Genomic DNA, 27,531 nt, shown 5'->3' on the forward strand with positions numbered 1-27,531 from the left:
CCAAATGATACTTCCGAAGAAACAGTTTTGAGCTAGAATGAGACAATCAAAGTATACATTTATGTGGCCACTTGTGAATGCCCTGCCTAAAAACACTGAAAGCGTTTAAGTGGATTATAAAGTCCAGCAAAAAGGCCAAGCTTTCAGACCAGCCTTTGCAGGTGAGCTGAGCTGGAAATTTCCACTTGGATGACCTAGAGTGCAGTTTCTTTCAACTGTTCAGACCAGGAAAGTCTCAGCGTCATGCCACGTCCAAGTCACCGTCCCCGTGTGGCCTGAGAGGCTGCCATGCTGTGCATCGGCTCCGTGGAGCACCGAGCTGTCTGTGGGCCCCGCCGAGGGCACATCAGGTGATGGCGTCGGTTGCTCTGACCGTGCTTGTTCCATTTTTTAGCACAAAGTGATTCCTGTTGAATGAGACCATGAAAGGAATCTGGTTTCATATCTTTGCAAAATGGTGCTCTCTTCAGCTCACTTATTGTCGCAAGTGGTATTGATCATCACAGGAATAGAAAACATAGCCAGATGCTTGATCGTTTTACCAGTTTACATTAAACTTTGAGACTTTCCTCTGAACCCTGGAAGAAGTCATTTCCTAATGTCGGGCCCATCAAAGGCCCTATGTCTGAACGTGCCTCTGGTCACATGGAAGTTCTCATCAACACCATGAATTGAGTGGTGGTGTTTATATTGGTACTTTTTTCTTTGAGTTGTATTTTATTTTTTTTACGTTTGTGCTTTTAACAGATGCTTTAGGAATACCGCCAATACGTTACCTTTTTAAGCTTTTTCTCCTGAATTTCTCAAATGTTTTCAGCATGCTAGAACGAAATGTGTGTATCCACTTAGACTTCCTTGCCAGATGCTTATCTGAGAGCAGAACCCATGATTTATACTGACTCCTCTGTAGTTTCTAGGCCAAGGTAATTTTTTCCACTTAATAGTATAACTACATTTCACAGTAGCGTCACATTTTTTTTCATGTTCAAAAACAAACCCTTTTGGAATTGGGGTCATCCCTTCAGTTCACTAAATTTATTATCATGTGTTTCTTTTTTCTTTGTTTCATTTTTCCTTCCCTACTATCATTGTTTCATAATCACATCTAATTTTTCTTGACACATGTACATTTTGCATATTAATCATATACAAATCTATTTTTCACTTTCACAAAGAAGATGCAGTCTTCCTGGTGAGCCTTTTGTCTTCCAAATTTTGCTAACACTATGTGTATGGAAATATATTTCTCTGCTATTCGAAAAACAAACAGTGTAACTGTATGAATGGCAACTGACATTGTGTCGCAACCCAGAGCTTCTGCTCCTCAGCGTCAGCTGGTTTTTCTCTGGGAGAAAGCAGGTCCAATGGAGGAAGATATTCCGACTTGTCAGAGAGGCAGTGTTTTGTTTTATTTTAAGATTCTTCAGGGTAAGAAACACATGCCTATAGACCCAACCATTTTTGAACCCTGCCTTAGGTTGTCGTGTGTATTAGATAGAGAAGTAAATATCAAGTTCACATGGCAAGCAGTGAATATATGTTGATATATGATTGCTATTGTTTTACTTAAATGAAGCATTTCTGAGACTTTCTCATTTAGTCCAAAATTAATTTCATTCTTTAGAGTTTCTATTAAAAGTGAAAAAAATTAATCTTAAATTTCATTTAGAGAGAAGCATATTTTGGTTTTGTTTTTTAAATTTTCTCTGGGCAGGCGGTTCTTTTAATGTTCTGAGAAATGAAATTTGTTTTTTCTTTTAATCTTCATGTCTCTCATCACATTTTATGCCAAGATTATTTGTGTTAACTATTTGAAGATCCTTAAAAAATCAGTAAAAATTTTACATTTTCTTAAGATGTTTCATAGGCGGTTGTACAAAAAGAAATGAGTCAAAAGTCTGCTGTTGGCACCATTCAGAATTAAAATTATTTCTATGGAATTGAACTGCTTCACTCATGTATAAACGTTTACTGAGGCAGCTGTGTGAGGCTCTCTCGAGCAGCAGGGGGATGGTGATGCTAACACTGAGTCCCAGTTCCCGCTGAGCTCTCCTCCGTGGTGTCACAGCGCACAGTTCATCCAGATGCTAGCAGTGAGTGTGAGCTATTCACTGAGCGCAGTGTGCTAGATAACGTGCCGGAGCAGTGAAGAATAAGGTAAGTCTGTCAAATAATGGGGCATCCCACATTCTAGGAATTAGGTCACTCCTAAAACTAGATTTTGCAAAATGAGATGTTTGGGTGACGATCCTCACTGTGACCTTCTTTGTAGTCGTGTTCATCTTCACTTTCTGGATCTACGCACACATAAGCTTGTGACTTTGTTGCCCCTTGATGGTCCACACACACACACACACACACGTGTGCATGCACACACGCAGTATTTCAAGTTGTATAGCTTGCCAGATTTTCCAAGTTGTGTTGTTCCTCGAGTTGTACTTCATGTCTTTACTATTTAGATGAAGTCAGAGAGTTAGTTAAGTAAAATTTTAACTGTTTAAAAAAATACATTGAGAAATGTAATGATCGTGACATTTAAATGTTTTCCTCCTCCCCCCGCCCCTTTTGGGGTGGTAGGTCATTCCTAGTGTCCATAACAAGGCCAACAAAATCGCTAATAACCAGGATGAAGACACTCAAGAAAAAAAAGAAAAGGTAACTTGAACCTCTGAAGCTTTTCAAAAGTGTGTTTAGTTTCTTTTGCACATCTAAGCTGCGTTAGTAAGAGTGTCAGGGTAGAGCTACTATATTTATCGTATTTCCTTTATGTGAACACGGCTGATTCTGGCCGGGATGAAGGCCAGGAACGCAGTGAAGCGCAGGTGTGAAATGTTGCGAAGTGCCGGTCAGCCATGGCTGTCCTCCCTCTCTTCAGACGGCTGGATGTCTCTCTATTCCCAGAAACGCCCCTCACACGTGGGAGTCTCTGAGACTTTGATCTTTCTGTTCTCTCATCCTCGAAGTCCATTCCCACATGGCTCTTCCTTTTCGTCCTCCTTCTCATTTATTGCTGTCATTACTTCTATCAAACATGGTGGAGGTCTTAGCAGATATAATGAAACAGGAAAAAGAACGATTGGAGAGGAAAAAGCAAAACCGCCTTTATCCGAAGTGGGTATTAGTACTTATATAGAAAATCCAGAAATAAAGATTGACATATATAGTATTAGAATTTGAGATTCATGTTCTTATTAAAAATACTCTTTACATATTTAGGGATCACATACATGAAGACGTTAGAAAGTTCTGCATGAAATATTCAATAAGGTTATCTTCAGGTGGCAGGTTTATGAAAGATTTAATTTTTTTATTTTAGTGTTTTGATTTTCCCAGTGTTCTGGATTGGATTATTTTATAAAAGACTAAGAGAATAATGTTACAAGATGTCAAATAAATATATAAAAGTCAATTTTATGTCTACACCCTAGCAACACAAGAAAATGCAATTTAAAAATATTTAAAAGCAACACAAAATATAAGAATATCTAGGAATAAAGTAAACCAAAGATTTATAATACTTTTTTCAAGAAAATTATGAAAATTGAAAGAAATAAAAGACTAATAAATCCTAAAACGGTGTATAAGAGGTATACCATGTTAACGGTTAAGAAGGCTCAATATCATAAAAAGGTAAATTTTTTCTAGATTAATCTTAGATTCGACACAATTCCAATCAAAATCCCCAAAGAGGTTTTTTGGTGGAATTTGACAAGCTAATTCTAAAATTTATATGAAAAAGAAAAAGGGCACAAATAGGCAAGACACGTTGCAACAAGGTTCCTTATGAGGCCTCCACATCTAGCTGTGCAGCGTCTGTGCTGGGACAGACACACGGCCCAGAGAGCGCTCAGACAGACACCTGACAGCGAGCTGGGACAGAGGGCCTGCTGCAAGCCATCTGGCGCAAGAGGGCCCGGTTTCAAATGGGGGACAACTGGTCATCCTTCCGGGAAAAAATGAAAGTCACCCCTCCTGACACCATATCCTAAGAAAATTTTAGATCGACTAATTCTGCTAGAACAGAGGTGGGGAGACAGGAGTGGGTGGTTACTTCTGATGGACGGCAAGGAAGGTTTTCTCAGTAGAGATGACTTTTCAGCCTTTTCCTTCTGATAGTTAAGAAATTGCTTTTATTATTTCACCATTGAATCTGATGTGTGCTGGGGGGTGTTTGTAGATAATCCTTCAGGTTAAAGAGGTATGCCCTTTCATTCTTATTTTGCTAAGAGTTTTTATCGTGAATGGCATGGGCCATTGAATTTTATCAAATGTATTATCTACATTCACTGAAATGATGTGGGTGAGTACAAATTTTTTTTCTCCTTGAATCCCTTAATGTGGTAAATTACATTAACAGATTTTGTAATTTGAGCCAGTCTTGAATTAGACTTAATTTGGTCGTGATCTCTTTTGCCCGTGGCTGGTGTCATTGCTTTGGGGATGTTTGCCTCTGTGGTCAGCAGTGAGGCTGGCCCAGGACTTTTCTGTTGTGTGCTGTCGTCTCTGGCTTTGGTTATCCGAGGTTCCCGCACTGACAAGAAGTAGTGCTTCTTCTCTTGAGTTCTCTGAGCATTTGAGTAGGATGGTGATTAGCTGTTCCTTAAATGTTTGGTCGCTCACCTGGGAAGCCGTCGTGGGCCCGTGTTTCCTATATGGGAAAAGTCTAAAACCCTGATTCAGTTCTTTGACAGTTAGTGAACTGTTCAGATTTCCTGCTTCTCCCAGAGTCGGTTTCGGTTGCTGGCTCTTTTCTAGGAGTGTTGACATTGTCTAGTTTTTCATGTTTATTGGCGTAAAGTTATTTGTGTGTTCTCTTCACTCGTGTTATCTCTGCTCCAGCCAGAGTAGTTGTTTTTCATTCTGAATCTACTTTATTATTTTAATTTTTCTTTTTCTTAATTAATCTTGAATGTAATTTCCCATTTAACTCGTCTTTTTGAAGAATTATCTTTTGAACTCTGTTAGTCTCCTCTATGTGTCTTGGTTCTGCTGACTTAGTTTTGTCTCATCTTTATGTCACTTAGCTTCTTTCTTTGGGTTTATTCTCCTGTTTCCCCCTAGTAATCTTTAGCTATTTGTAGGGTTTATTGATTTTTAGCCATTCTTCTTTTCAAAAATAATCATTTAAGACCATACATTTCCTTCTAAGTCCCGCTTTACCTGTGTCTCAGGATTGTAGGTTGAATTTCTGTTGTTTGGTACTAATTTTTTTTTTAGCTCCCCATAATATGGTTTCTTTTTTACCCAAGTTTATTTAGAAATGTAAATTTAAATTTCTATATTAATATTTTTTAAAAACTTATTACTGTTTTCTAACATACTTCAGTTATAATCAGAGATTCTGGTTTTTGTAATATTCTTTTACGTTAGTTGAGACTTTTCTATGGCCTAGCACATTGTCAGTTATTGTAAATGTATATTTGTGATTTAAGATAGCTATTATCTAGTGATAGATGGTGTAGGTTTTTATACTAAGTCATTAGGGAAAACTGATTAATTGAGTTATTCAGATATTCTTTGTACTAACTGATCCTTTTTTTGTCAGGGTAACCTAAAAGTCTCCCATTTTGATGGTAAAATTAATGTAGTTTTTCAGTTTCTATTTTACATTTTTTTAAGTTAATTTATTAGGTGTCCACAAGTTTAAAATTCTTATATCTTCCTCGGGCATTGATCCTTTATTAATATGTGGCATTCTCTGGGGACGCCTTCACATCTGTTCCGTCTAACATCACTGAAACAGTGTCGGCTCTCTCTTTGTGTTGGCCGGATATTAGGGGAATTTTTGAGCCGCAGCGAGCGCGTTCAGCTCTCAACTTGGTGAATCTGGGCTTGGAAGGAACTCTCCGGGAACACCTTTTCTTCTGCTTTAAGCCAAGGCCAAGGCCAGGAGATAACCCCAGCTGTCTTCCATGATCAAGATCTTGGTCTTTTGGTTTTTAACTTCATTGTAGGTTTCACCTTGTTAAAGAAAATAAAAAGCTGGAACTGAGTTGAACGCTTGGCAGAACTTTGTTTACATATGTGGACACGGGTCGCCCCCTTGGGAGGCTGAGGAAGGTTCTTGGACAGGGAAAGGAACAGGGCTGCTGACCATGTTATAGGGCCATCTGTTTTCACCTGGCTGCCATCTTCTTTGAGTCCCTTTCCTAATTGGAGATTCAGAGTAAAGATACAAAGTAGCATGACTGGGCCTTCAGGATTCTGTGGTCTGTTTTTGGCAACTGATGCTAAACACAGATCATGTGTAAGCTCTGGAGGCCGTGGTTCTGCTGCAGACGTGTGAGTGTGTGCAGATAGTGTGGAGGCCCTGGAAGGCCATGGTGCTGCTGCAGACGTGTGAGAGTGTGCAGATAGTGTGTAAGCTCTGGAGGCCGTGGTGCTGCTGCAGACGTGTGTGTGTGTGTGTGCAGATAGTGTGGAGGCTCTGGAAGGCCGTGGTTCTGCTGCAGAAGTGTGAGAGTGTGCAGCTAGTGTGGAAGCCCTGGAAGGCCGTGGTGCTGCTGCAGAAGTGTGAGAGTGTGCAGATAGTGTGGAAGCTCTAGAAGGCCGTGGTGCTGCTGCAGAAGTGTGAGTGTGTGCAGATAGTGTGGAAGCTCTGGAAGGCCGTGGTGCTGCTGCAGAAGTGTGAGTGTGTGCAGATAGTATGCAGGCTCTGGACGGCTGTGGTGCTGCTGCAGAGGTGTGAGAGTGTGCAGGCTGCAGGTCATTACTGTACCATTCTTCCCAGCATTTTGGAGGAACAGCTTTCTTTGCTGGGACCGAGGTTGGGAGGCTGGTGGCTATGCTTCCTCCTCCTGCCTGGCTTGGCCTCCGGTGGAAGCTTGGGCCGGTTGAATCCCTGGCCTTCACTAGATGAAACAAGTAGAGACTGAATGATTACATTCATGTAAATTCTAGGAGGTACAACCTGTAGTGCCAAAGGGTAGATTAGTAGTTGAGGAGAATGGGGTGCCAGGGGAAGGGCAGGAAGGAGGGTTAAGAAGAGGTGTGAGGAAGCTTTGGTGTGAGGGTTTTATTCATTATCTTGATTGTGGTGATGGATTCAGACTGTACACTTTAAGATGTGTGCAGGTTTTAAATGTCATTTGTATCTCAGTATACTGCAATGAAGCTTTTGCAGACAGACATTCCCTGCCTCCTGGACTTGCATTCTAGTCAGGCGTAGCAGACCATACAGCACTCAGCGGCTGCTACTTAATGCAGCTGGGGACAAGACGTAAGACCCACAGGATGTGGCATCTGGAAGGGGCTGGAATGTGAGCCCCGTGAGAGCAGGGTCTCTTCTGTCCCACACTCACACTGTCCCAGGGCCCAGAACTCTGTCTGGGACCTGATGGGCACACAGTACATCCTTGATGAATGAATAAAGAATCCTGGAAACAAAACAAAACAACATCTCTGGTGTCATCACCAGGCATGGCATCTGTCCTCTGGGCAGCGCCACCTTCCAGTGCTCCCAGAGCCCCTGTACCTTCTTACTGGGGACTCATGGTTGTTTCTGGCCGCAGTCACATGTCACAAAAACACATTTTAGAAATTTAATCTGTCATTTTTATGAGGTTGGTTAGGGTTTTTCGGAATATGTAGTCTGTCCCATCACTGGAATTTTGTCAATTCTTACGTTGATTCTGAGATCTGAACATTCGTCGTCTGTTTATTGGAAGCCCGTCGTGTGCCAGATACTGTGCGATGTTGTGGGGCTAGAACATCAGAGAGGAAATAGGGATCCACATGGGGCTGCAGACAATAAACACACACAGATGAATAAACTGATTACTAATTTAATTGCTTTGGGGAACGAAGTAACGTAATTGATTCAGGAAAATTCCACATAAGATCCCAAGAAGGAAAAAGATGAATGTCTGATTCTTATCAACGTTGGCCTGTTCCTTTAAACCAAATTGAATTTCAGTACATTTGAAGGATATTTGCATGCAAATAAAAAAAATCCAGTGTGAGCCCAGTAAAACCAGAAGTCAGTGTAAGTCTCTCCAGCTGAGTTCTTTGGTGTAGCGAACAACTAACCACTACGTTAATATTGCAACAGGAGAAGTCATCCTGGCATCCACATCTCCGATTATGTTTCAGTGGTTACAGGAAGTGCTTTACTCTATTGCTCTTCTCTGAAATTATATCCTACGTGCCAGGCATTAGACTACATTCTGCAATGACAAAGCACTTTCTCTCCAAGAGGTGCACAGATGAATGTGACAGGTAGTGAAATAAACACGAGTGTAATTAGTGTGATAGAAATACACCCAGGCTGCTATGGGGACACAGGCAGGGAGAGCTTCCCAAAGCTGGGAGGTCAGGTGACGACTGCGCTGTTTCTGTAAAAATTATCTTTAGAAGTAATTCCCTTTCTGTATTTTCTCCTCCAAGACATGGTCTCTAGAATTAGTGACAAGCAAAAAGAAGATAATAAAAATCATCTGAAACTCATTGCTAGTCGAGGTCTAGGCTAGAAATCTAAATTTTGGCATGAGGTCATTCACATTAAAAAAAAGAGAGTGACTAAAAAACTGAAAAAAATCAATAAGCAGGTCTTGAATAAACGCCTGATTTTTCTTTTGTTTTCTCAGTTCAGTCTTTTCTGACCTATTTGCATCATGTAGGGTGTGAAACGATAGGCAATCGGGATTCTAGAAATACTAATATAACTGCAGGTTCGTAACGGCTCCATTGTGCTTTCTTTCTAATTTTTTCTTCAGCGGTATTTCACGTACTCTTTTTCCTGAAGGAGTTGTGGCCACTACTCACGACTGGGAGATGTTAACTAGTAGACAAGCCGTCTTCTGTTATCTTTGTTTTCTTTTTAGGTGTTGCACAAATGCAAATGCTGTCTCCCACCAAACATAATAGTCCCTAAAATATAGTCATATTAAACTTATAAAAATGTATCTATTCCAACTGAGTACTTCAAATGAGAACACTTAATTTCATGTAAATTACACCTCAGCAAGGTTGATAGGGAGCCGACCTCTGTTCCAAGTGAAGGGTCCGGGCGTGCTAGACTCTGGGGCTCAGGGGAACACATGAAGGCATTTTGCAGAGGTCAGAGTGACCTTGAGACCTGTTGGCACTTGGAGTGTTGGAGGACGCATGCTGTCTGATCACTGTTAACAGCAGCAGATAATACAGCGTTCCACCAGTGCTGTTCCACAGCGTGCTGGGCCTTAGAACTGGCTGATGACTCTCAGGTTAATGTGTAAGTATGTGTGGTACTCTTACATATACGAATGTATGTGTGTGTGTCTACATGCATAGCACGTAGACGTGAGTATCATGCAACATTGGTATAAATGTTTTTATAGTCATATATTTGTTTTATACTCCACACCAATAAGACCAAGGAGATCAGGGAGAAAGTACAGCTGTTTCTAAATTAAAATGACCAAATCACTTTGATTTTGTGAATCTGGATTCTTGTATAAAAATGCTTCTGAGTTATTGGTTTCTGTGAAAAGTTTTGTTTTTTTTTAAATTAAAAGGCTGCACATCTAAAGTAATAGAAGTTTAGTTTCACTATTTTCTGGAAAACTATTATTAGGAATAATAGAGTTTATTAGACTTTTTCTATTAAAATTTTTATTTAAAGTTTATTAGAATTTAGAGACTATTAGATTTAAATAATGTTTATTAGTCCCTATAAACTAATCTGAAGGAAATTCTTTAGGGGACTTACATCTTGTTTATTAATACCCTCTGAAGATATGAAAATATTTCACACTCACAGTGAGAGACAAGGGCTTTTCTCCATCTCGGATACATAGAGTGCTTTCAGCTTCTCTACAACTTGAGCCGTATGTCAGAAGTAGACACAGAAATGCAAAAACCCACTGGTTTGTACATCAAAAAAGCTGTTCTCTCAGTGGACCGAGGACACATTCTTGTACAGAAACACCAGCAGGCAAACAGAAAGACTGGCAAACGCATTCACTGTTGTTTCTCCACCGATAGAGAATAGATCCCTGTAGAACCAAGATCCTACTGAGTAGATTTGTCTGTTGGTTAGATTCAGTAGGTCCCTATAGAACCAACATGTGATAGAGTCTCATCATCTCAACAAATAGCACTCAACTGTCAGGACCATAAAAACAGACTCATTGGTTGCTGCTACTAACGACAAGTAACGTATTGCCCAAGTGCAGATCAGAACCAAACTTGGCTTAGAATGAGAAACAAAAACTTAGACTTGGAAATAAAAAACAGAGAAACAGAGTCAAAAAGACAAAGTTCTGTTGCCACTGTGGATTTACTGTGGGAGCCGAGAAATCACATCTCTGGGCATAACCGCTTGTGATTGCGTCTCAGATGCCACTGTTTAACTGGTTCTGGGAGCTGAGCTGTTTGAGCGTCGCAGTGGGACATCCGCACCTGACAAAGTGTGGTTTAAGGAGAAATGAACACATGGCCTATAAAGTTATGCCAGGTCTGCAGGTGCCAAATCTCTATTTAACTCATTAACTAGGGAGCTAACCAGATGGTTAGCCTGGTTCAGAGAGAATTGGAGAGAGTGACATATTTATAACTGTTGAAAGAAAGAATGCTCAAGTAAGATCCCAATTTAGGTACAAAACTGGTTAATGCCTTACAGGGCAATAAAGCCGTAACCTTTGGAGTTATCCTTTCTACAGAACTAAAATAATTTGCATCTCTACCAGACAAAACTAATATGCAATGCTATTGGGGGAGAACCATTTGCATCATTGTCATTTTTCTAAAAGTTAGTACGTCAGGAGACCCGAGAAGCATGAGTGACAAGCAGTGATTTACTCCTTCAGCAGATAGCTAAGAGAGGCCTCCTCTGTGCCAGGCACTGTCCTCGGAGCCGAGGATACCACACCGTCTGTGTTCTCAGCCCTCATGGAGACCATGTTCACCCAGCCTTCCTGTGTATCTCCTGCTCCAGCCTTCTCTGCCATGGAGAGCCTGGCCCTCCCTACACCCTTCTCTCAAGTGCAGGAGAAAGATGCCCAGACAGCTCGCAACGCACTTTCAGACTTTAGGGGGAACAAGACGTGAGTGTCCTGTCTTCTTTTTGAGAGTATTGGTAGAAGTTAAATAAATCAGTTGCATGAGCAGCTTCCCCTTAAATATAAAAGAAGTGCTATCAAAGAGGATTCATATCTCTTAATATTCTTTTAAAAGCTGCCTGTCTTTATTTACTGTCTTTGACCTAGAATGGTCTGGCTCTGAGGAAAAGGTTTACTGAAAAGAATTCATTTGCCTTTTTCTCTTCATTTAACTCACCTTTAAGGCTTTTCAAGCAAGAATTAAAGCAACACTGATCAAGTTTCTGAATCTTTTTGTTGCTTAATTAGCATTTTGTATTTGGCATCTTCTCTTCCTTCATCACTCTTGGATTTTGTCGATTTTTGGATTTTCTGCATATATATGAAATGCTGCTTTGGTTAAACATCATCTTAAATAAATTGGAGTGTGTGTTTTCCTTTATGGATTCTGAATAGTGTTTTCTATTTTGGAGGCATTTATTACATGCCTGCTTTCTGTAATGGACCAGTCGCTGTCCATTTGCTGAAGTGTATCCTGCTATTAGTGGTTTGGTCGTATAAAGCATAATTGAATGTCCTGTGTTGAAATCCTGTGGCAGAACAAATCTTGACGCCTTTATTCTGGTGTTTGCCGAGTGCTTGGGTATATCGGCTCCTATTCTTTTTAGCAGCTTGGATCTCTCCGTAGAGTTTGGCATGTTTTATTTTTCCCAGCGTTCAAGAAAATGTCTACATTACATGAAGGTAATCTTATCATAGAGTTTTGTTCTACTTTAAGTCAGTCTGTTTGAACCAAATGTTGCTGTGCTGTATCATTTGGTGTGTAAATTTAAAGAATACTTACACAGAAATACAAAAAGTATTCATCATAAAGAGTTCTTCCTTTTTTAAAACATTGAAATGTGTGTTGACTATCTACAGATTATGGATGAATAACTTCTCAGTTAGAAAAATCTTTATTTCATTTCAAATATTTTTTTAAGAATGAAATCTGTGCCTTCTACAATTGAATACAAAGTTTAAATGTTCTAGAATTAATACAGTGGGTGGCTTTTACGTTTAGGCTTATTTCGGAAATGTCTTTCATTTGGATTATGTGGTTAGTAACAAAGAAATAAAGCTTTAACAGTATAAAGAAAATATGTATAATTGGCTTTCTCACTGGGGAAAGGAGCGCACTCCTCTGAGCGGGTCAGCAGTCCTAAAAACTGTGCTTTTGAGTTCCTGTTTTTGTGTTGGTGTGTTTACCTCACGGAGTCACTTTTACGTAGTAGCATAAACAAAAGAGAATAAATTGTACTTGTTTTACAATCCTCGTGATGTGACTGAAGTTGGATACAGTCAAGATATCTACCGATCATCCTTCTACTCTGTTTGTCCTTGGGGAAGAGGATTGTGCTAACCCTTCTCTCAAATGTTTCATCTCCAGAGGCGAGGAACTGCCCCCCCTCCGATGAAGCTGCCGCCTCCTTATAAAGCCCCATCTGATGACAGTGATGAAAATGAAGACGGAGACGTGTTTACCAACAGTGAGTTCCTTCTCATTATTCGAAGTGGGTGCAGAATTTATTAAATTGTACTTTAATGATTGTTGCAAATTACCAAATACAGTGCTCTGGGTTCTTGAAAAATGTGCAGGAACGTATGCTGAAAGAGAAAATCTACGTCTCCATAACTTTGGTGACTTGATCTCCCTAAGCTGCTCTCTTGACACTATGTAACACTAGAGTGAACAGCAAAGGCTCTGGGTGTACGCTATGTGATCTACACTCCCTCCTGGTCTTACGATTTGGTTGTGAATACAAAAGCACTAAGAAGTCCTTGAAACTGCAGCTTGACGCACAGTAACCTGGGTGGGATGTGGACGTGAGCTCTGGACTCGCCCTGCTCAGCTCTTGACTCACCCTGCTCAAGCATCCTCTTAGGATAGTGATGTTGCTCAACATCATGCAAAATCAGTGAAGGCCCCCAAGTCGTCCTTTCTCCTTTGGAATTACTTTCGTGATTTTCTTTTGCATTAGCTGTGTCAAATATACGTTCATATGTATATTTAATGGAGGCTTTATTTAAAAGAATTTGAATTTCTTTTATGTGTGTAAAGTATACAGAGTTAGATCTGATTGCTGTTTTGCATGGAATTTCTTTTGGGGGTGATGAAAATCTTCTAAAATTAGATTGTGATAATGGTTGTACAATTGTGAATATCCTAAAACCCACAGGATTATGTATTTAAATGGGTGAATTTTATGGCTCGTGAAATACATCTTTTAAAAAATAATCTTTTTCCTTCTACAATATAGAAAAGGAGTTTGATATAGAAATTGAAAGAGTTAAAATCCTGGCTCCAGCACTTCCTAGCGTGTGACCTTACGCAAGCCGTGTTCCCCGGGACGATGGTCCGTCCTTCTCGGGCTTGTGGTGAGGACGCAGATGAGGCAGTGCGACCTTTAGCCTGCCGTGAAGTGAATCCTCAAGTATTACGGCTCTTACTGTTATTGATTATTGTTATTAAGTTGACTCTATAACTTTATATTTTTCTAAATATCATATGTAAATATAAGTTTATAATGATTTAGTCAACTTTATGAGAACTTGGTTTGTACTTTCTGATTTTACAGAACCCTTTCTCATGCAGTATATTCTTCATTTATTCACCAAATCTTTGTTGAAAGCCAACTGCTTTTTACTAACACTGTTAAGCAAGTTTGCTATGAAATGAATAAAACTTAGCTCCTTCTTTCTTGGTGGGGTCACCAGCCTGGACGGGAGGCTGTAAGGGCCTGGGAACAAAATGTGATAAATGTACCATGGTGCCTTGGTCCTCAGCTTCTTTCGGAGAGCTACCCATGATGACGTGCACACGTGTGATGTCACCCCTTGTTCCAGTACAGATACTGGAGAGCTGCTGCGGAGTGGAGATGGCTTGTCAATTATTCATACTTTCTGGGATGCTGGAACACCCACATCTCCATGGTTGTTAGGAAACCTGTTAGGCTGTGACTAAGACAACTCTAACCCTAGTTCTCCTACTTAATTGTGAAGTCAGGGACTAGTTACTTAACCTCCTCGTGGGTCACAGCTGCTCATCTAGAGCGGGGAAGGGATGTCTTATAATAACCTGCTTCATAGGACTGTTGTGAGAATGAGAGGAGAAAGCATTTAAAGAGCTCAGGATAAGGATTGTGATGCCTGGTGAACACTCTGCTCTCTGTGTGCCAGGCCTTCACGTGTGTTATTAACTCAGTGAATGTATCAACTGTGGGAGGTCTCTAATTATACAAATAAAGAAACTGAGTCTCAGAGAAATTAAGGAATATGTTACACAGCTGGTAAATAGTGGCAATGGAGTTTAAACCCTGGCTCTCTGCCTCCAGAGCCTGTGCTGTCATCTGTACTTCCCATTACTTAAATCCCTTTCCGGCAGAAGTAGGCACAATGTGATTGGGGTATCTAGTGAATAGCACTTTGAGGCTGTAAGATAGGCGGAGCAGCAGCACCCTCCCCAGAGTTCCACGATCATGTGTACCTGTGTATTCACACGTGCACAGACACCTTCACGGCATCAGTGGGGTTCAGGAAGCACACCAGTTTACACCGAATGCGGAAGATTTCTATTACCTAAGTCATCTTCTAGCCGTAGCCTTGCGCAGGTTCTCCAGTTCACCTCTTTGGGCTGTGAATATGGCGTTCCTCTCCATTTGTTTTGCTCCCCAATTTTTTCCTCCCGCTGTACGTTTCCCTTCCCGTTTATTTACTGTTAGCCTTCTCCAGAAGAGTGAACTGTACAGGGTGGTATTAGGTGGTTCACATTTAAATGTGAGTGACCCTAAAGGCTCTAGCTTTCCTCTATTTCTTTTTGAAATGGACCCCATGGCTTTTTCTTTGTTCCTTAACTCTTGTGAAATGACTACTCTTCTCATCCATCCAAAACTGAAAGTAGATTGCCTCAATGTTTCATCGGATTCTTATTGTCGCCAAACTAAGCATTCCTTTTTGCAGTGGTGAAACGATAGTTACATCACTTTCCCATGGTCCAGGACTATGAAGTGGACTGTGGACCCAAGCATTACACCACCAGGATTGTATCAGAGAGATCACAGGCATGAGATACACATGATTTTAAAGTGTAGTGAAATCCAACCTAGATGAACTTTGGTAAATTACTTGTTTATAAAGTTCCTCCTGCCAAGAAATGTTTATTGAGTGGATATTACAGGTAGGCAGACACTGTTCTAACTGTTGGGAACACAGCAAGGAACAAGATTTCTCCTCTCATTAGCTTATATTCTAGTGGGAGGGAGAGATCATAAATAGTAAGGTGTTTAAATATTGATGAATAGTATAAATAACTAAAATAAAACAAGGTAGTATGAGGACAAATGCCTTAGAGCAGGCAACATTGAGCAGAATGGGTATGAGGCCAAGATAAGAGCTGAATGACAAGGAGGAACCAGATACGCAGAGAGCTGCCTTCTACAGTCACATGTAGATCCATGCAGAGAGCTGGCTTCCACAGTCACCATGTAGATCCATGCAGAGAGCTGGCTTCCACAGTCACCATGTAGATCCATGCAGAGAGCTGGCTTCCACAGTCACCATGTAGATCCATGCAGAGAGCTGGCTTCCACAGTCACATGTAGATCCATGCAGAGAGCTGGCTTCCACAGTCACATGTAGATCCATGCAGAGAGCTGGCTTCCACAGTCACATGTAGATCCATGCAGAGAGCTGGCTTCTACAGTCACATGTAGATCCATGCAGAGAGCTGGCTTCTACAGTAATCATGTAGATCCATGCAGAGACCTGGCTTCCACAGTCATCATGTAGATCCATACAGAGAGCTGGCTTCCACAGTCATCATGTAGATCCATGCAGAGAGCTGGCTTCTACAGCCATCCTGTAAATCAGATTGTTTCTTTCAGACTGTGAGCTACAGTAACATATATTTCACTTATCAACCAAGTATAAATGGGTATACACAGATAAACATGTATATATAATTGAAACAAAAGTTTCTTGAAGTATTCCTTACCTTATATAAGAACTTTATTCTTTTTCTATTTAATCCATTTAATTTTTTAAAATGCTGTTTGCAGGTCAGTTTATTTCTTGACAGAGTAATGAGTTGTGAGCTGCAGTATGAAAAACACTAATTAGCTCAATTATTTTCAGACTTTAGTGTGCATCAGAAGCACCTGGAGAGCTTGTTCAAACACTGGTTACTGGTCTCACCCCCAGTTTCTGATTCCTTAAATCTGGAATGACCTGATAATTTACATTTCTAATTAGTTCCCAGGTGAGGTTGATTCTTCTGATCTGGGGACCACATTCTGTCAACCACTGATCTGGGTGGTCCCCAGGAGAGGCTGGCTCGGTGGCTCAGCGGTTAAGTTCCCGCACTCCTCTTATGCAGCCCCAGGGTTCGCTGGTTTGGATCCCCAGAGCAGACCTACACACCGCTTGTCAAGCCATGCTGTGGCAGCCATCCCACAAATAAAAAATGGAAGAAGATGGGCACGGATGTTAGCTCAGGGCCAATCTTCCTTAGCAAAAAGAAGAGGATTGGTGGTGGATGTTAGCTCCAGGCTAACCTTCCCCAAAAGAAAAAAAAGTCATGGGAGCTTGTGAATTTACTGAGGAGTAGTATGTAGAGAGCAGCAAGCAGCGAACCCCACACGTGCCCTGTAAGCAAGCAAAGGAGCACCTCGCATAAGAACACTTCCAGGTGGTTATGGAATTAGGTAGTTTAAGTGAAGAATGTGTTTCAAGAAGGGTTCTGTCGTTGAACACAGTGCTCGACTGCGGAATGATGCTTGGGGGTTGAGGAGGCTGGAGACAGAAGTAGCCATTGGACTTAGCAACACAGAATTGATAAGAAGAAAGAGATGTACTTGGTAAAATAAGCATAGTAATTGTTGTTCAGATTGTTGTGAGAATTAAATGTTACAACCAATATAGGGAGTGTGGTACATAATAGGCATTTATATCATAGATCACTTATCTTGCGTAGTTGAAAATATTTCATGACATTCTGGTGTCAAATTATCATAAGAAGTCTTATAGCCATCAAGTGAAAGAAAATTGCTTGAATTTTAATTGAGAATTACAAAACAGTTAAGAAACAATATCCACATAAATGCTTAGCTGTTGACAAAACTGCCATCATCACACCTGCACAGCTTGTCAAAGGGAGGTATCGAGGGTGCAGAGCTGTTGACTTGGCTTTATGGTAATAGTCTCTGATACCTAAATTTAAAACTAGATTGTCTCGTCAAGGCTCAGAATCACTAAGGGCATGAAGTGGTCCTCAGTTCACCATCACCTGGTGACTTTCAAGCCTTTTTAAGGTTTCGAGCCTTAACCTCGCTCTGCTATCCTGTCTGTCATCTCTTCCTGACGGCAGATCAACAGGTGTGGATGATCTTCATTCTGATCTCTCCCACATTTGTAGCGTTCTTTCTGTTTTTTTGCCACGACTTTGTAACTGTATGGGGCTCGTCACGTTTAGTGAGTACCCACTATGTGCCGCACATCCTCCTCAGCTCTTTCATGCGTTCGCACTTGATCTACAAAAGAGCCTTTGAAAGGAAACGTCATCTTTTCTGCTGACTTCAGCTTCATGTCACCTCACCTTCTTTGGAGAAACTTGTCTGACTCCTTATTCTAATATATATCCTGTGTTTTTCTTTAATAGCTCTTAACAAAATGTAATTATTATGTAATTACTGGGTTAATGTCTGTCTTCCCAACTAAACCTGTAAGTTCCATGAGGCTAGTGGCCCTCTCTGTTTTGGCCTGGCACATGATAGAAACTCAGTATTTGGTGCACATTGATGACGAGGGTAGTGACCTGCACAGTCACAGTGGGGCTGGCTGAAGACCCAGGGACGCGGGATTCCCTTCCTGCGGTGCTGTGGTCTCCGTCTAGTTCAGAGCATTCCGTCCAACACAGCTGACCTCTTTCCCGGTATACCGCCCCGCCCTTTATCTAAAAGTTTCTGTCCCCAGGGAGAGAGGCCACCATCTCCTGCTTTGTTCCATTGTGGTCCCAGAGGTTAAATGCTTTTCACCACAGTCGGGTCTTTCTAACCCGTTGGCATTCCTTCTTTCAACCAGGTTTTCATTTATTTTTTATTGTTTTATTTTTATTTTTTTGGTGAGGAAGATTGTCGCTGAGCTGACATCTGTGCTGATCTTCCTCTGCTTTGTATGCAGGACGCCAACACAGCGTGGCTTGATGAGTGGTGTTCAGGGCTGCTCCTGGGATCCATGTGATATATGTGTATATATACCTACGAAGGTGTTTACTGCAGCATTTTTCACTAGTAGCAATCATAGCGATATATGTGTGTAATTAGTACATAATATAGCCTTGAGGAAGTCACTTAATCTCTAAGCATCTCTAGACATTTGACCTGGAACAAACTGCACCTCTTTAGTTTTCTCATTTCCAAGAGGGGGGTAGTAATGTACTCCTCTCACTGGGTGGTAGTGAGACACTAGGAGAGAGGTCGTATGTAATGTGCTCGTGGAGGAAGTTCTCCAGAAATGCTAGCTATGGTTCTTGAATACAAAATTCTTCAGTGTTGGCCAGATATTCCATTATGGAATGAAATTCTGGCATAAGTATATATTAAGGTTTTATCCAAAAATTATTATAATTTAATTTTGAAAAATGTTAGAAGTCAGTTCTTTGGAGTTGAAGTTATTGTGTAGGCACAGTACGTGATTAACAGTGTCCACACTGGACTGCTCCCTGATCACCGCTGAGATGCTTGTCACTGCCCACACTGGACTGCTCCCTGATCACTGCTGTGTCACCACTGAGATGCTTGTCACTGCCCACACTGGACTGCTCCCTGATCACTGCTGTGTCACCACTGAGATGCTTGTCACTGCCCACACTGGACTGCTCCCTGATCACCACTGTGTCACCACTGAGATGCTTGTCACTGCCCACAGTGGACTGCTCCCTGATCACTGCTGTGTCACCACTGTGATGCTTGTCACTGCCCACACTGGACTGCTCCCTGATCACCGCTGTGTCACCACTGAGATGCTTGTCACTGCCCACACTGGACTGCTCCCTGATCACCGCTGTGTCACCACTGAGATGCTTGTCACTGCCCACACTGGACTGCTCCCTGATCACCGCTGTGTCACCACTGAGATGCTTGTCACTGCCCACACTGGACTGCTCCCTGATCACCGCTGTGTCACCACTGAGATGCTTGTCACTGCCCACACTGGACTGCTCCCTGATCACCACTGTGATGCTGTGTCACTGTCCACAGTGGACTGCTTCCTGATGACCGTTGCATCACTACTGTGATGCTGTTATACTTTCTCTTTCAATTGAGATTATTAGAAGAGAAGAATTTGGGGGTACTTCATTTTTCTCTAATACATTTTCTCTTCCTATTCTTTATCTTCTCTGGACCAAAGTTGAAATTGTCATGGAAGTATTTATATATGATTTTGTAATATTTCATTCCCGTGGAATTCCAATGTTGTAGGGTTGACATTTAACTTCATTCCACCCAATGCAGAAAGAATACACAGGAGAATGTTTTGAGAAAAATTCATGGTCTAAATGGAATTTAGGAGCCAGCCCTGTGGCCTAGTGTTTAAGTTTGTGCGCTCCGCTGCAGCAGCCCAGGGTTTTGCCAGTTCCTAGCCTGGGCACGGACATGGCACCACTTGTCAGGCCACATTGAGGCAGCGTCCCACAGGCCACAACTAGAAGGACCTGCAACTAAGATATACAACTATGTACCAGGGAGTTTGGGGAGATAAAGCAGGGAAAAAAAAAAAAAGATTGGCAACAGTTGTTAGCTCAGGTGCCAATCTTTTAAAAAAAAAAGGAATTTAAAAACTAAAAATATAGCTTTTAAAGGCTACTTTGTTTAATATGAGTGCTAGTTGCTGAACAGTATTACAAAACTTATGAGATAACTTAATCTCTATTATTATGCCTTATAGTATTTAAATATTTATGAACACTTATTGATTCACAAAGGTTGTAATGTTCTTTGTAGAATTAATTATCTTAATATTCATATTAGCTGTCAATATATTTTCCTGTTTAACCTTTTAAAAAAATTATTAATTTTTCTTTCTTTTCTTTTTTTTGGGGGGAAGGGGAAGCTTGGCCCTGAGCTAACATCTTTTGCCAGTCTTCCTCCTTTTGCTTGAGGAAGATGGTCCTTGAGCTAACATCTGTGCCAGTCTTCCTCTGCTTTTTGTATATGGGATCTCACCACAGCATGGCTTGATGAGCAGTGTGTACGTCCATGCCTGGGATCTGAACCTGCAAACCCTGTGCCACCAAAGTGGAGTGTGCGAACTTAACCACTACACCATCGGGCTGACCCCAAATTTAGTAGTTTTTTAATATAAAAAATTAGCAGCCTTCATCCTTATCTTTAATTATTTGTAGTATTTTAGTCTTATAATAATAAACATTTATGCTTCAATAACTGATAGAATTTCAGTATAGCAAACACTTAAGAAATTTTCCACTTCAAGTTACACAGGAATTCTAATTTGAGTAGTAACAGTAAAATGAGATGTCAGCCTTGTTTGAATTATTGCCATTAATACACAGTTCAGTCTTTATTGTTGATCTGTGCTGTCCCAGGACGATTGATCCTGCACTGTTCAGAGGCACCTGAATCATGTCCAGACATCTTTCAGACCTTTGACCTTCTAGAGGCCAAAGCCAGAGAGCAGGTTTTAGCCAATTTCTAAGGCCAAAGCTGAACCCCTAGCATTTTTTAATTGGAAAATGTGCAGAAGCATGTATACCAAACTGCTTTGAGAGGGTAGTTTTGAGGAAAAAACTTCCTCTTTAAACTTTATTTAATCCACTTGAATTTTGTATAATAAAATAGATTTATTTGGAATGAAAAAAGCATTGTCTTACAGCTCAATAAGACAACAAGCAAACCAATTTTTAAATGTGGACAAACTTGAAATGACATTTCACAAAGAATATATCTAAATGGCTGATAAGCACATGAAAATGCTCAGCATCATTAATTATTAAGGAAATGCAAATTAAAACCACTACACATCCACTAGAATGATTTTAGTAAAAAGACAGGCATACAATTAGAACCCTCATACACTGCTGGTGGGAATGTAAAATGGTTCTCACTTTGGAAAACAGTTTGGTAATTTCTTAAAAAGTTAAACGTAAGTTTATCATATGACCCAGCAATTCTACTTCTAGGGGTATACCCAGGAGAAATGCAAGCATATGTCCACACAAAGACTCTTACATGGATGTTCCTAGCAGCATTATTTGTAATAGCCGAAAACTGGAAATAGCCGAATGTCCATCAACTGGTAACTGGATAAACAAAATGGTATATATCCGTACAGTGGAATACTATTCAACAATGAAAAGGAGCAAAATACTGATGCGTTCTCGTTATATAAGTAGAGGAAGCCTGATGCAAAAGAGTACATGCTGTGTGACTCCATTTATGGAGAATGTGCATAAAAAACAAATTTATAGAGACTGAAAGCAAGTCAGTAGCTGCCTGGAGTTGGGGTTGAGTTTGGGCTGATGGAATGTTTGGAGGTGTTGGAAATGTTCTAGAACTGGATGGTGGTGATGGTTGCACGCCTCTGTAAATTTGCTAAGAATTGTTGAATTGTGTGCACGCAGTGGATGAATTTTATGTTGTGTAAGTTATAAATAAAGCTGTTACAATTATTTCAAAGTTAAATATTTTAAAGAACCACATTTGTAAGGCATAGTGAAGACATTCATTCTAAGAAGGTTTATGTTAAAGGAGGACAGCGATCAAATAGCAAATTCCTTTAAAGAAGGGAATAAATGTAGCTCAGTGTCTGCCTTGATGGTGGTGGGTTTTGAGAACCTTAAAGCTCGTCTGGTCTAATTTCACAGTCAAGAATCCTAACACCCAGAGTGATTAATTTGGCCAAAGTCACAGAATCAGTCATTGTAGACGTCAGGGCTGCAACCTCGGTCTCAGTTGGTGGCAGGGCCACAGTTAGGCGCTCCCTTCCTGTGTGCACCATACCAATTTTTAACATGAAGTGGACCCACCATGATCAACGGAGATTTATTGAGCAACTAGTAGTTTTTTTAGCTTAAAATTTTGTTTGTTTTTTGTTTCGCTGTGGGCTCTGTGGTTGATCTCTGCCTTGCCAATAGATGTCACTACAGTCAACAGCACTTATTACCCAGGATTTAGAGAATGCCAGAATGTTCACCCCAAACAAGCAGACAGCATTCATCAGTGTCATTAGTGCCTTGTAGCGGTATTTCCACATTCATTTTACTAAGTATTTGGATTTATTTGCTCTCTCTTTTTTCCTTTTTTTGTTTTTGACAGTGCAGAATAGGAGGGGACAGATTAAGAAATAAAGGCTAAAGTTTAATTTTTTAGTTTTATGTAAATTCTTTTTCTCTTTTCCTATGTTCATCATCCTCTTCTGGACCCTTCATCTTGATAATTAAGTCAAATCAGTAGAATTCTTATTCCATCCCTATAATTGGAGACTGGTGAACGTTGCTTTTTATTTTAGTGGGTTTTTTATTCTGAAAACTTCTCAGGCTTTAGCCCTTGGTATAATTTGGGTGCATTTATTGTAACTATAAATAAAAAATTGTTTAAGATCTTTTGAGCAGCATTTAAATTACGTTCAGGCTATATTAGTCATCCATGTGATCGATTATCAGATAGATGAATTCTTACTCTAGATTTTACAAAGAAAATTCGGAAGATACTGCAGTGATTGATAGAGAATTCTGAAGCAATTGCAGTTGGATATATGATTGTAGTCAGGTATACTGGGGGTGGGGCTGCAATGTAGCATTTTAAGTGAAGTTTAAGAAACCTCAGCCATTTCTCTAGTGATTTCTCTGAAGCTTTTGGTTCTTTTCATATTCTTTTTTTCCCCCAGAAATCTTACTCGAAGCCTTGACTGCTCCGGTAGCATCTTTACTGCATGTTTAGAATGTTGCTGAGACACAAATGCGTCCCACTAGGGGACCCCGCGCGTTCGGTCTGCTCACCAGCTTCTTTGTTATGAAAGTGATTCAGGGCTGAGAGCAGTAAGGAGGGACCGAGTTGATGGCTGTCCCCGCACTTCGGACAGGCTAAAACCAACTGCCATTTCCTTTTAATCTGCACTCGAAAGATGCAACTAATGTGATCACCTCTTTCTCAGCGGGAAAACGGGGTCATTAAAGTGATCCTAATTGAAGCTGGCCGCAGATAAGTGGCCGTGCTATCCTGCCTCCTGCTCTGAAATAGAGCTGTCATCCTGGCGCAGGGTGACTGAGTGCCAGTCGGCAGTATGAGGCATCCGGGGTCAGATGTGGGAACCAAGGATTCTGCTTCTCCCCGCACACTCTTCCAGGCAGCTGTCACCTGCTGACAGATTAGCTTGAGGAGTAGCTTAATTGATTGCTTCTCATGATAGAAGTAGAGTGACAACTTGCCCTTAAGAAGAATAAAAGCTGAGGGGGAAAAAACCAGGCCCAAGGTCGACAGAAGAGAGAGGACAGAGCCTGGTGAGACTCTGAGCTGCCTCCAGCGTTGAATGTGATCAGGCGTGCAGATGCCCTGAAGGGAACGCTGGCACAGCAATGGTCCAGGGGGGTTTCCCAGGTAAGAGATCTGTGCCTCTGTGGTCTGTGCTCCTTTCCGAATGCGATCGTAAGCTGTCTGATGGTGGTGCAGAATGCTGTTTTAAAGATTTGAACAATAGTAAGCTAAGGCATTTATCTTAAGCGAGAGAGCAAGCGTACATATGCCTGTGCAAGGCAATTATATGTTAGAAACAATCCTTTAAAAATTTCCTTTCATGGAATCATCTCCCTAATGTTTTTGAAAAGTAGAGCAGTTTATCAGACTGTCAAGAATCTACGAGTAGTTTCAGTGCCAAAATTCTTAACACTGCACTCGTGCAGTATGCTCTCCTTCCAGAATTGTCACTGAGAAGCAGATCTCCTGGACATTTATTATGATTGTTGTTATTTGTGACTTTGCCATAATCAAAAGGGAAGATGATTTACATTAGAACAATGTTATTCTGATTAATTAAAAAAACTGATCATTCAGCATTTTGTTGTAGCTGAAAGCAGAATATCATTGAGGAATCGGGGTAAACAAAAGCCTCCTTTCTCTGAATTGTAAAATAGCACCTGAAATATTAGCTAATTGTGATTGAGGTCCCATTCATCTAAACTTACAAATTCAGATTACTTGGGGTGGGGGCTCAGTACTTGGAAGAATTATCAGGGACTTCTTGTCAACATATAGTTCTTGAAATCATTGCTAGAATGGTAATATAATTCCATGCAGTAAAATACTCTCTTTAGTGGCTACTTTTGCCTGACTCTTAAGAAATTAATTTACCAGAGCTTCTTTTTTGTCTAGGTAATATGTGGAACATTTAGACGTAATAGGGGTCTTCTTGCCTAAGTGTTACTGCCTAAGGGAGGGATTGTAAACTCAGAGATTAGACATCACGTTATAGCCTTTCTTTTTATTTTCAGCAGCACACACGCAAATTAGGTTATTTCTACTGCAACAGCAGGATGTATGCTGCATTCCTGATTTAAGTGAGCAAACCTTGTTCCTGGCTATGCTATCAAATAATTGAATAAGAACTTTCCTTTTGCCTAAGATATAATTTCTGAGGATCTTAGCGTTGGAGTCCTGAGTTATATGGTCTCTAATTTTCATAATTTTGATTTAGAGGAAATGTTATAGCTCTTAAGTAGATGCGTCACAGATTCCCTATGGTGACAACTGTCTGTACTGTGTTTCTCTCATTCTATAGTTGGAATTGCTTTCAGCGGTCTAAATGTCATCTTTTCAATACTGTGGCTCAAACGTGTGTTGACAAGGCACCGTAGGAATGATCCTGAATATTCGTGGACCCTACCTGCTTTTCTTCAGACCCTCTAGAGTGATTTGTTCATTTCCCTTCTGTTTCAGGAAGTTTCTTGGTTTTAAGTTCTGTTTCTCCAGATTAAGAATGCACATGTGCTTTAGTCTCCTGCGTATAACCTTCCATCCCTGATCATTTCCTTAATCTCTCTCTCACGTCTTGAAGTTGCTGCCGTCCGGGCCTCAGACCCCCGGGAGAAACCCTCCAGCATCCTCACAGGGGGTTTTCCAGAAATTGAAGAGAGTATATCTAGTCAGTAGGAATTTCTGTGTCTTTTGCATTTTATTCAAATAATATATGAACTTGGTTTTTAAAAAGTGTTCTTAGCTATAAATGTGTCTCATAGTAGATATATGTTTATGTGTTATATATAAGTTACTTTTCCAGTGTTCCTTCTCAGGATGAATTTTCCATGATTTTCATAATAAATATATTCAACATTTATTAAAGGTTTCTATTTATGTATACATAGATATGTATTAACTCCAAAGTATTTTAATCTCTGTAATAGTCTTTATGTTGTGTTTACTGCTCTGCATTCAGTTAATTTTAAAAGCATCTTTCTATTTCATGTCTCTTTTTGGCATATTTTACAAAAAATTATACAAAGGATGATAAAGGATGAGGCCTCAGTCTGCAGAGAATTTACTTTTTCTTTTGTCCTTGCTTGGAAACATGTTATTTCAAATGGGTTTATGCTGCTCTAATATCAGTGGTTTTATGTACTTTAAAATATTTCAGGTTTGCGTATGTGGATATAGGTTAAACATTCATCGTTTTAATTGATCCAGTGTTGAACAAAGAGAGTGTTGCGATTTGAATTAGGGAGGTAGTGTGTCAAATATTAAGTAGCATTTAAAGTTATTACAGGGAATGGCCCCTTTTTGTTTTTTTTATGGGGAGAGAAGGTAAGAAAAATTACTCCTAGGTCTCTATTCTATTTTCTTATTTAGAGATTATGTATTTAAAAAAAAATTGACTCTTATCTCTTGTCCTTTATATTTATTGTATGTTAAGACTCTAAGATACTTGCATAGTGTGAAGCATTCATGTTGCATATTCTGAATATATCTGTCCCAAGTCAGTTAGTCTTATTATTCCCATTTTATAGATAGTAAAACTGTTTTTATAGAAAGCTTGGAGTGGTTTATCCGTGGGTTGGTGGAAGTATGACGTAACCTCAGTTACTATGATGATATAACATTAAAAAGTTTCGGAGCCTAATGCAGTCCTGAGCCTAAGGGGAGAAATGCTAAGGTGACGTCTGCCCTCAGGAAGTTTACCGTCTTCCTGAAAGAGAAGTGTGTTTAGGTGCAGAAACAGACGCTTCGAAAGCCATCTAGAAGACGCTGAGCTGGAGAAGTCGGTAGACTGGAGGGAGCACGGCAGCTCAGACTCGGGAGTCCACTGAAGGAGAGGAATGTCGGCAGCCGGGCGTGTAGGAGGGAAGGACAAAGCCGATCAGTGTCAAGAGGGGACCCGTGCAACATACTAGTGGGAAAGTAGAACCGACAAAGTAAGATCGGATTTTGAGGAGCAAGAATTCTAAAACCTAAAGCTCAAGACTTATTTTCTGAAATGGAAGTCATAGTGGTAGCTAACCCATCAGACTCCTTTTCAGAACATTGAAATAAAATTTACAGTTTATCTACTTTTTTTGAGTACTTATGTTCTAAGCACTGTGCTAAATTCTTTACATACATTATTTTCTTCAATATGTGTAATTTTGGGGTTTTTTTAGAGTCTCATTATTTTGTGGCTGAAGTCTAGATGACTCCAAAGCCTGCACTTGTTTGTAACAAGTTTTAACTTTACATGTTTTCAAGGATCTTCTCAAGTAATCCATTCCATTGATGAAGACAAATTGATGTCTATCCTCCTTTTCAGTAATTGGGCAAACAGACATGGAATCAGAATTCCAAAAAAAAAAAAAGGCATACTGAAGTCCCAAATTCTGAAAAATGTTCATTGTATTCTTTAGCAAACTACATTTTAATATTCAAAATTCCAATTTAAAAGAAAAAGTCACAAACCAAATGAAGCTGAATTGGGGAAAAACACAGTAATGGAGGCGTGCCACTGGTCCTCAGGGCACACGTCCCGTGGCGTCGCACTCTCACAGTGTGAATCAGGCTTCTCAGCGGAAACAAATTTCTCTCTCATTACTGAAAGATTTCTGCATTTGGAGAGGAAATAGCAAGTCTCCTGATGCTAACCAGAGGGAATGGGTGAGTTCTAAGGTCCATCAGGTGTGTAGCTGTCGCGTCACCCCACGTTCCTGTGTTTGTCCTCCGTGAGATGGAAGCATGTCACTGTTTTGGTAAACAGTTTGAATTGCGTTCGAGTTTTGGTTCAGCGTTGCCTGTACCTGCTTCAGGTTTTCCGTATCTGCTCTCTCGAGTATTTCCAAAGCCAATACAGATGTAAGAGATGCTGGGAATGAGAAGGAAGCACCTTTCAGCTTCATAAAGCAAAAGATCATCAGGTGTAAGAGGTTAAAGAAAAAAAGAGAAATTTCTATCTAATGGACAGTTCCCTGGCTCCCCATCTAAGTGTTTGCTTCAGTACCTCTGAG

The 27,531-nt window shown here is 40.4% G+C and overlaps 1 protein-coding gene across 3 annotated transcripts in view; it reads left to right on the forward strand.

Moving 5' to 3' along the window:
* The window catches only part of PATJ (PATJ crumbs cell polarity complex component), a 309,336-nt gene that overhangs the window by 111,678 nt on the left and 170,127 nt on the right, over positions 1 to 27,531 (forward strand). For all 3 annotated transcript variants that reach the window (XM_044749519.2, XM_044749521.2, XM_014854688.3), the window contains exons 26-27: positions 2,578 to 2,655; positions 12,448 to 12,547. In XM_044749519.2, the coding sequence (XP_044605454.2) occupies positions 2,578 to 2,655; positions 12,448 to 12,547 (178 nt within the window). The remainder of the gene's footprint in view (positions 1 to 2,577; positions 2,656 to 12,447; positions 12,548 to 27,531) is intronic.

This window comes from Equus asinus, chromosome 16, assembly GCF_041296235.1.
Source record: "Equus asinus isolate D_3611 breed Donkey chromosome 16, EquAss-T2T_v2, whole genome shotgun sequence".
NCBI classification, from domain to species: domain Eukaryota; kingdom Metazoa; phylum Chordata; class Mammalia; order Perissodactyla; family Equidae; genus Equus; species Equus asinus.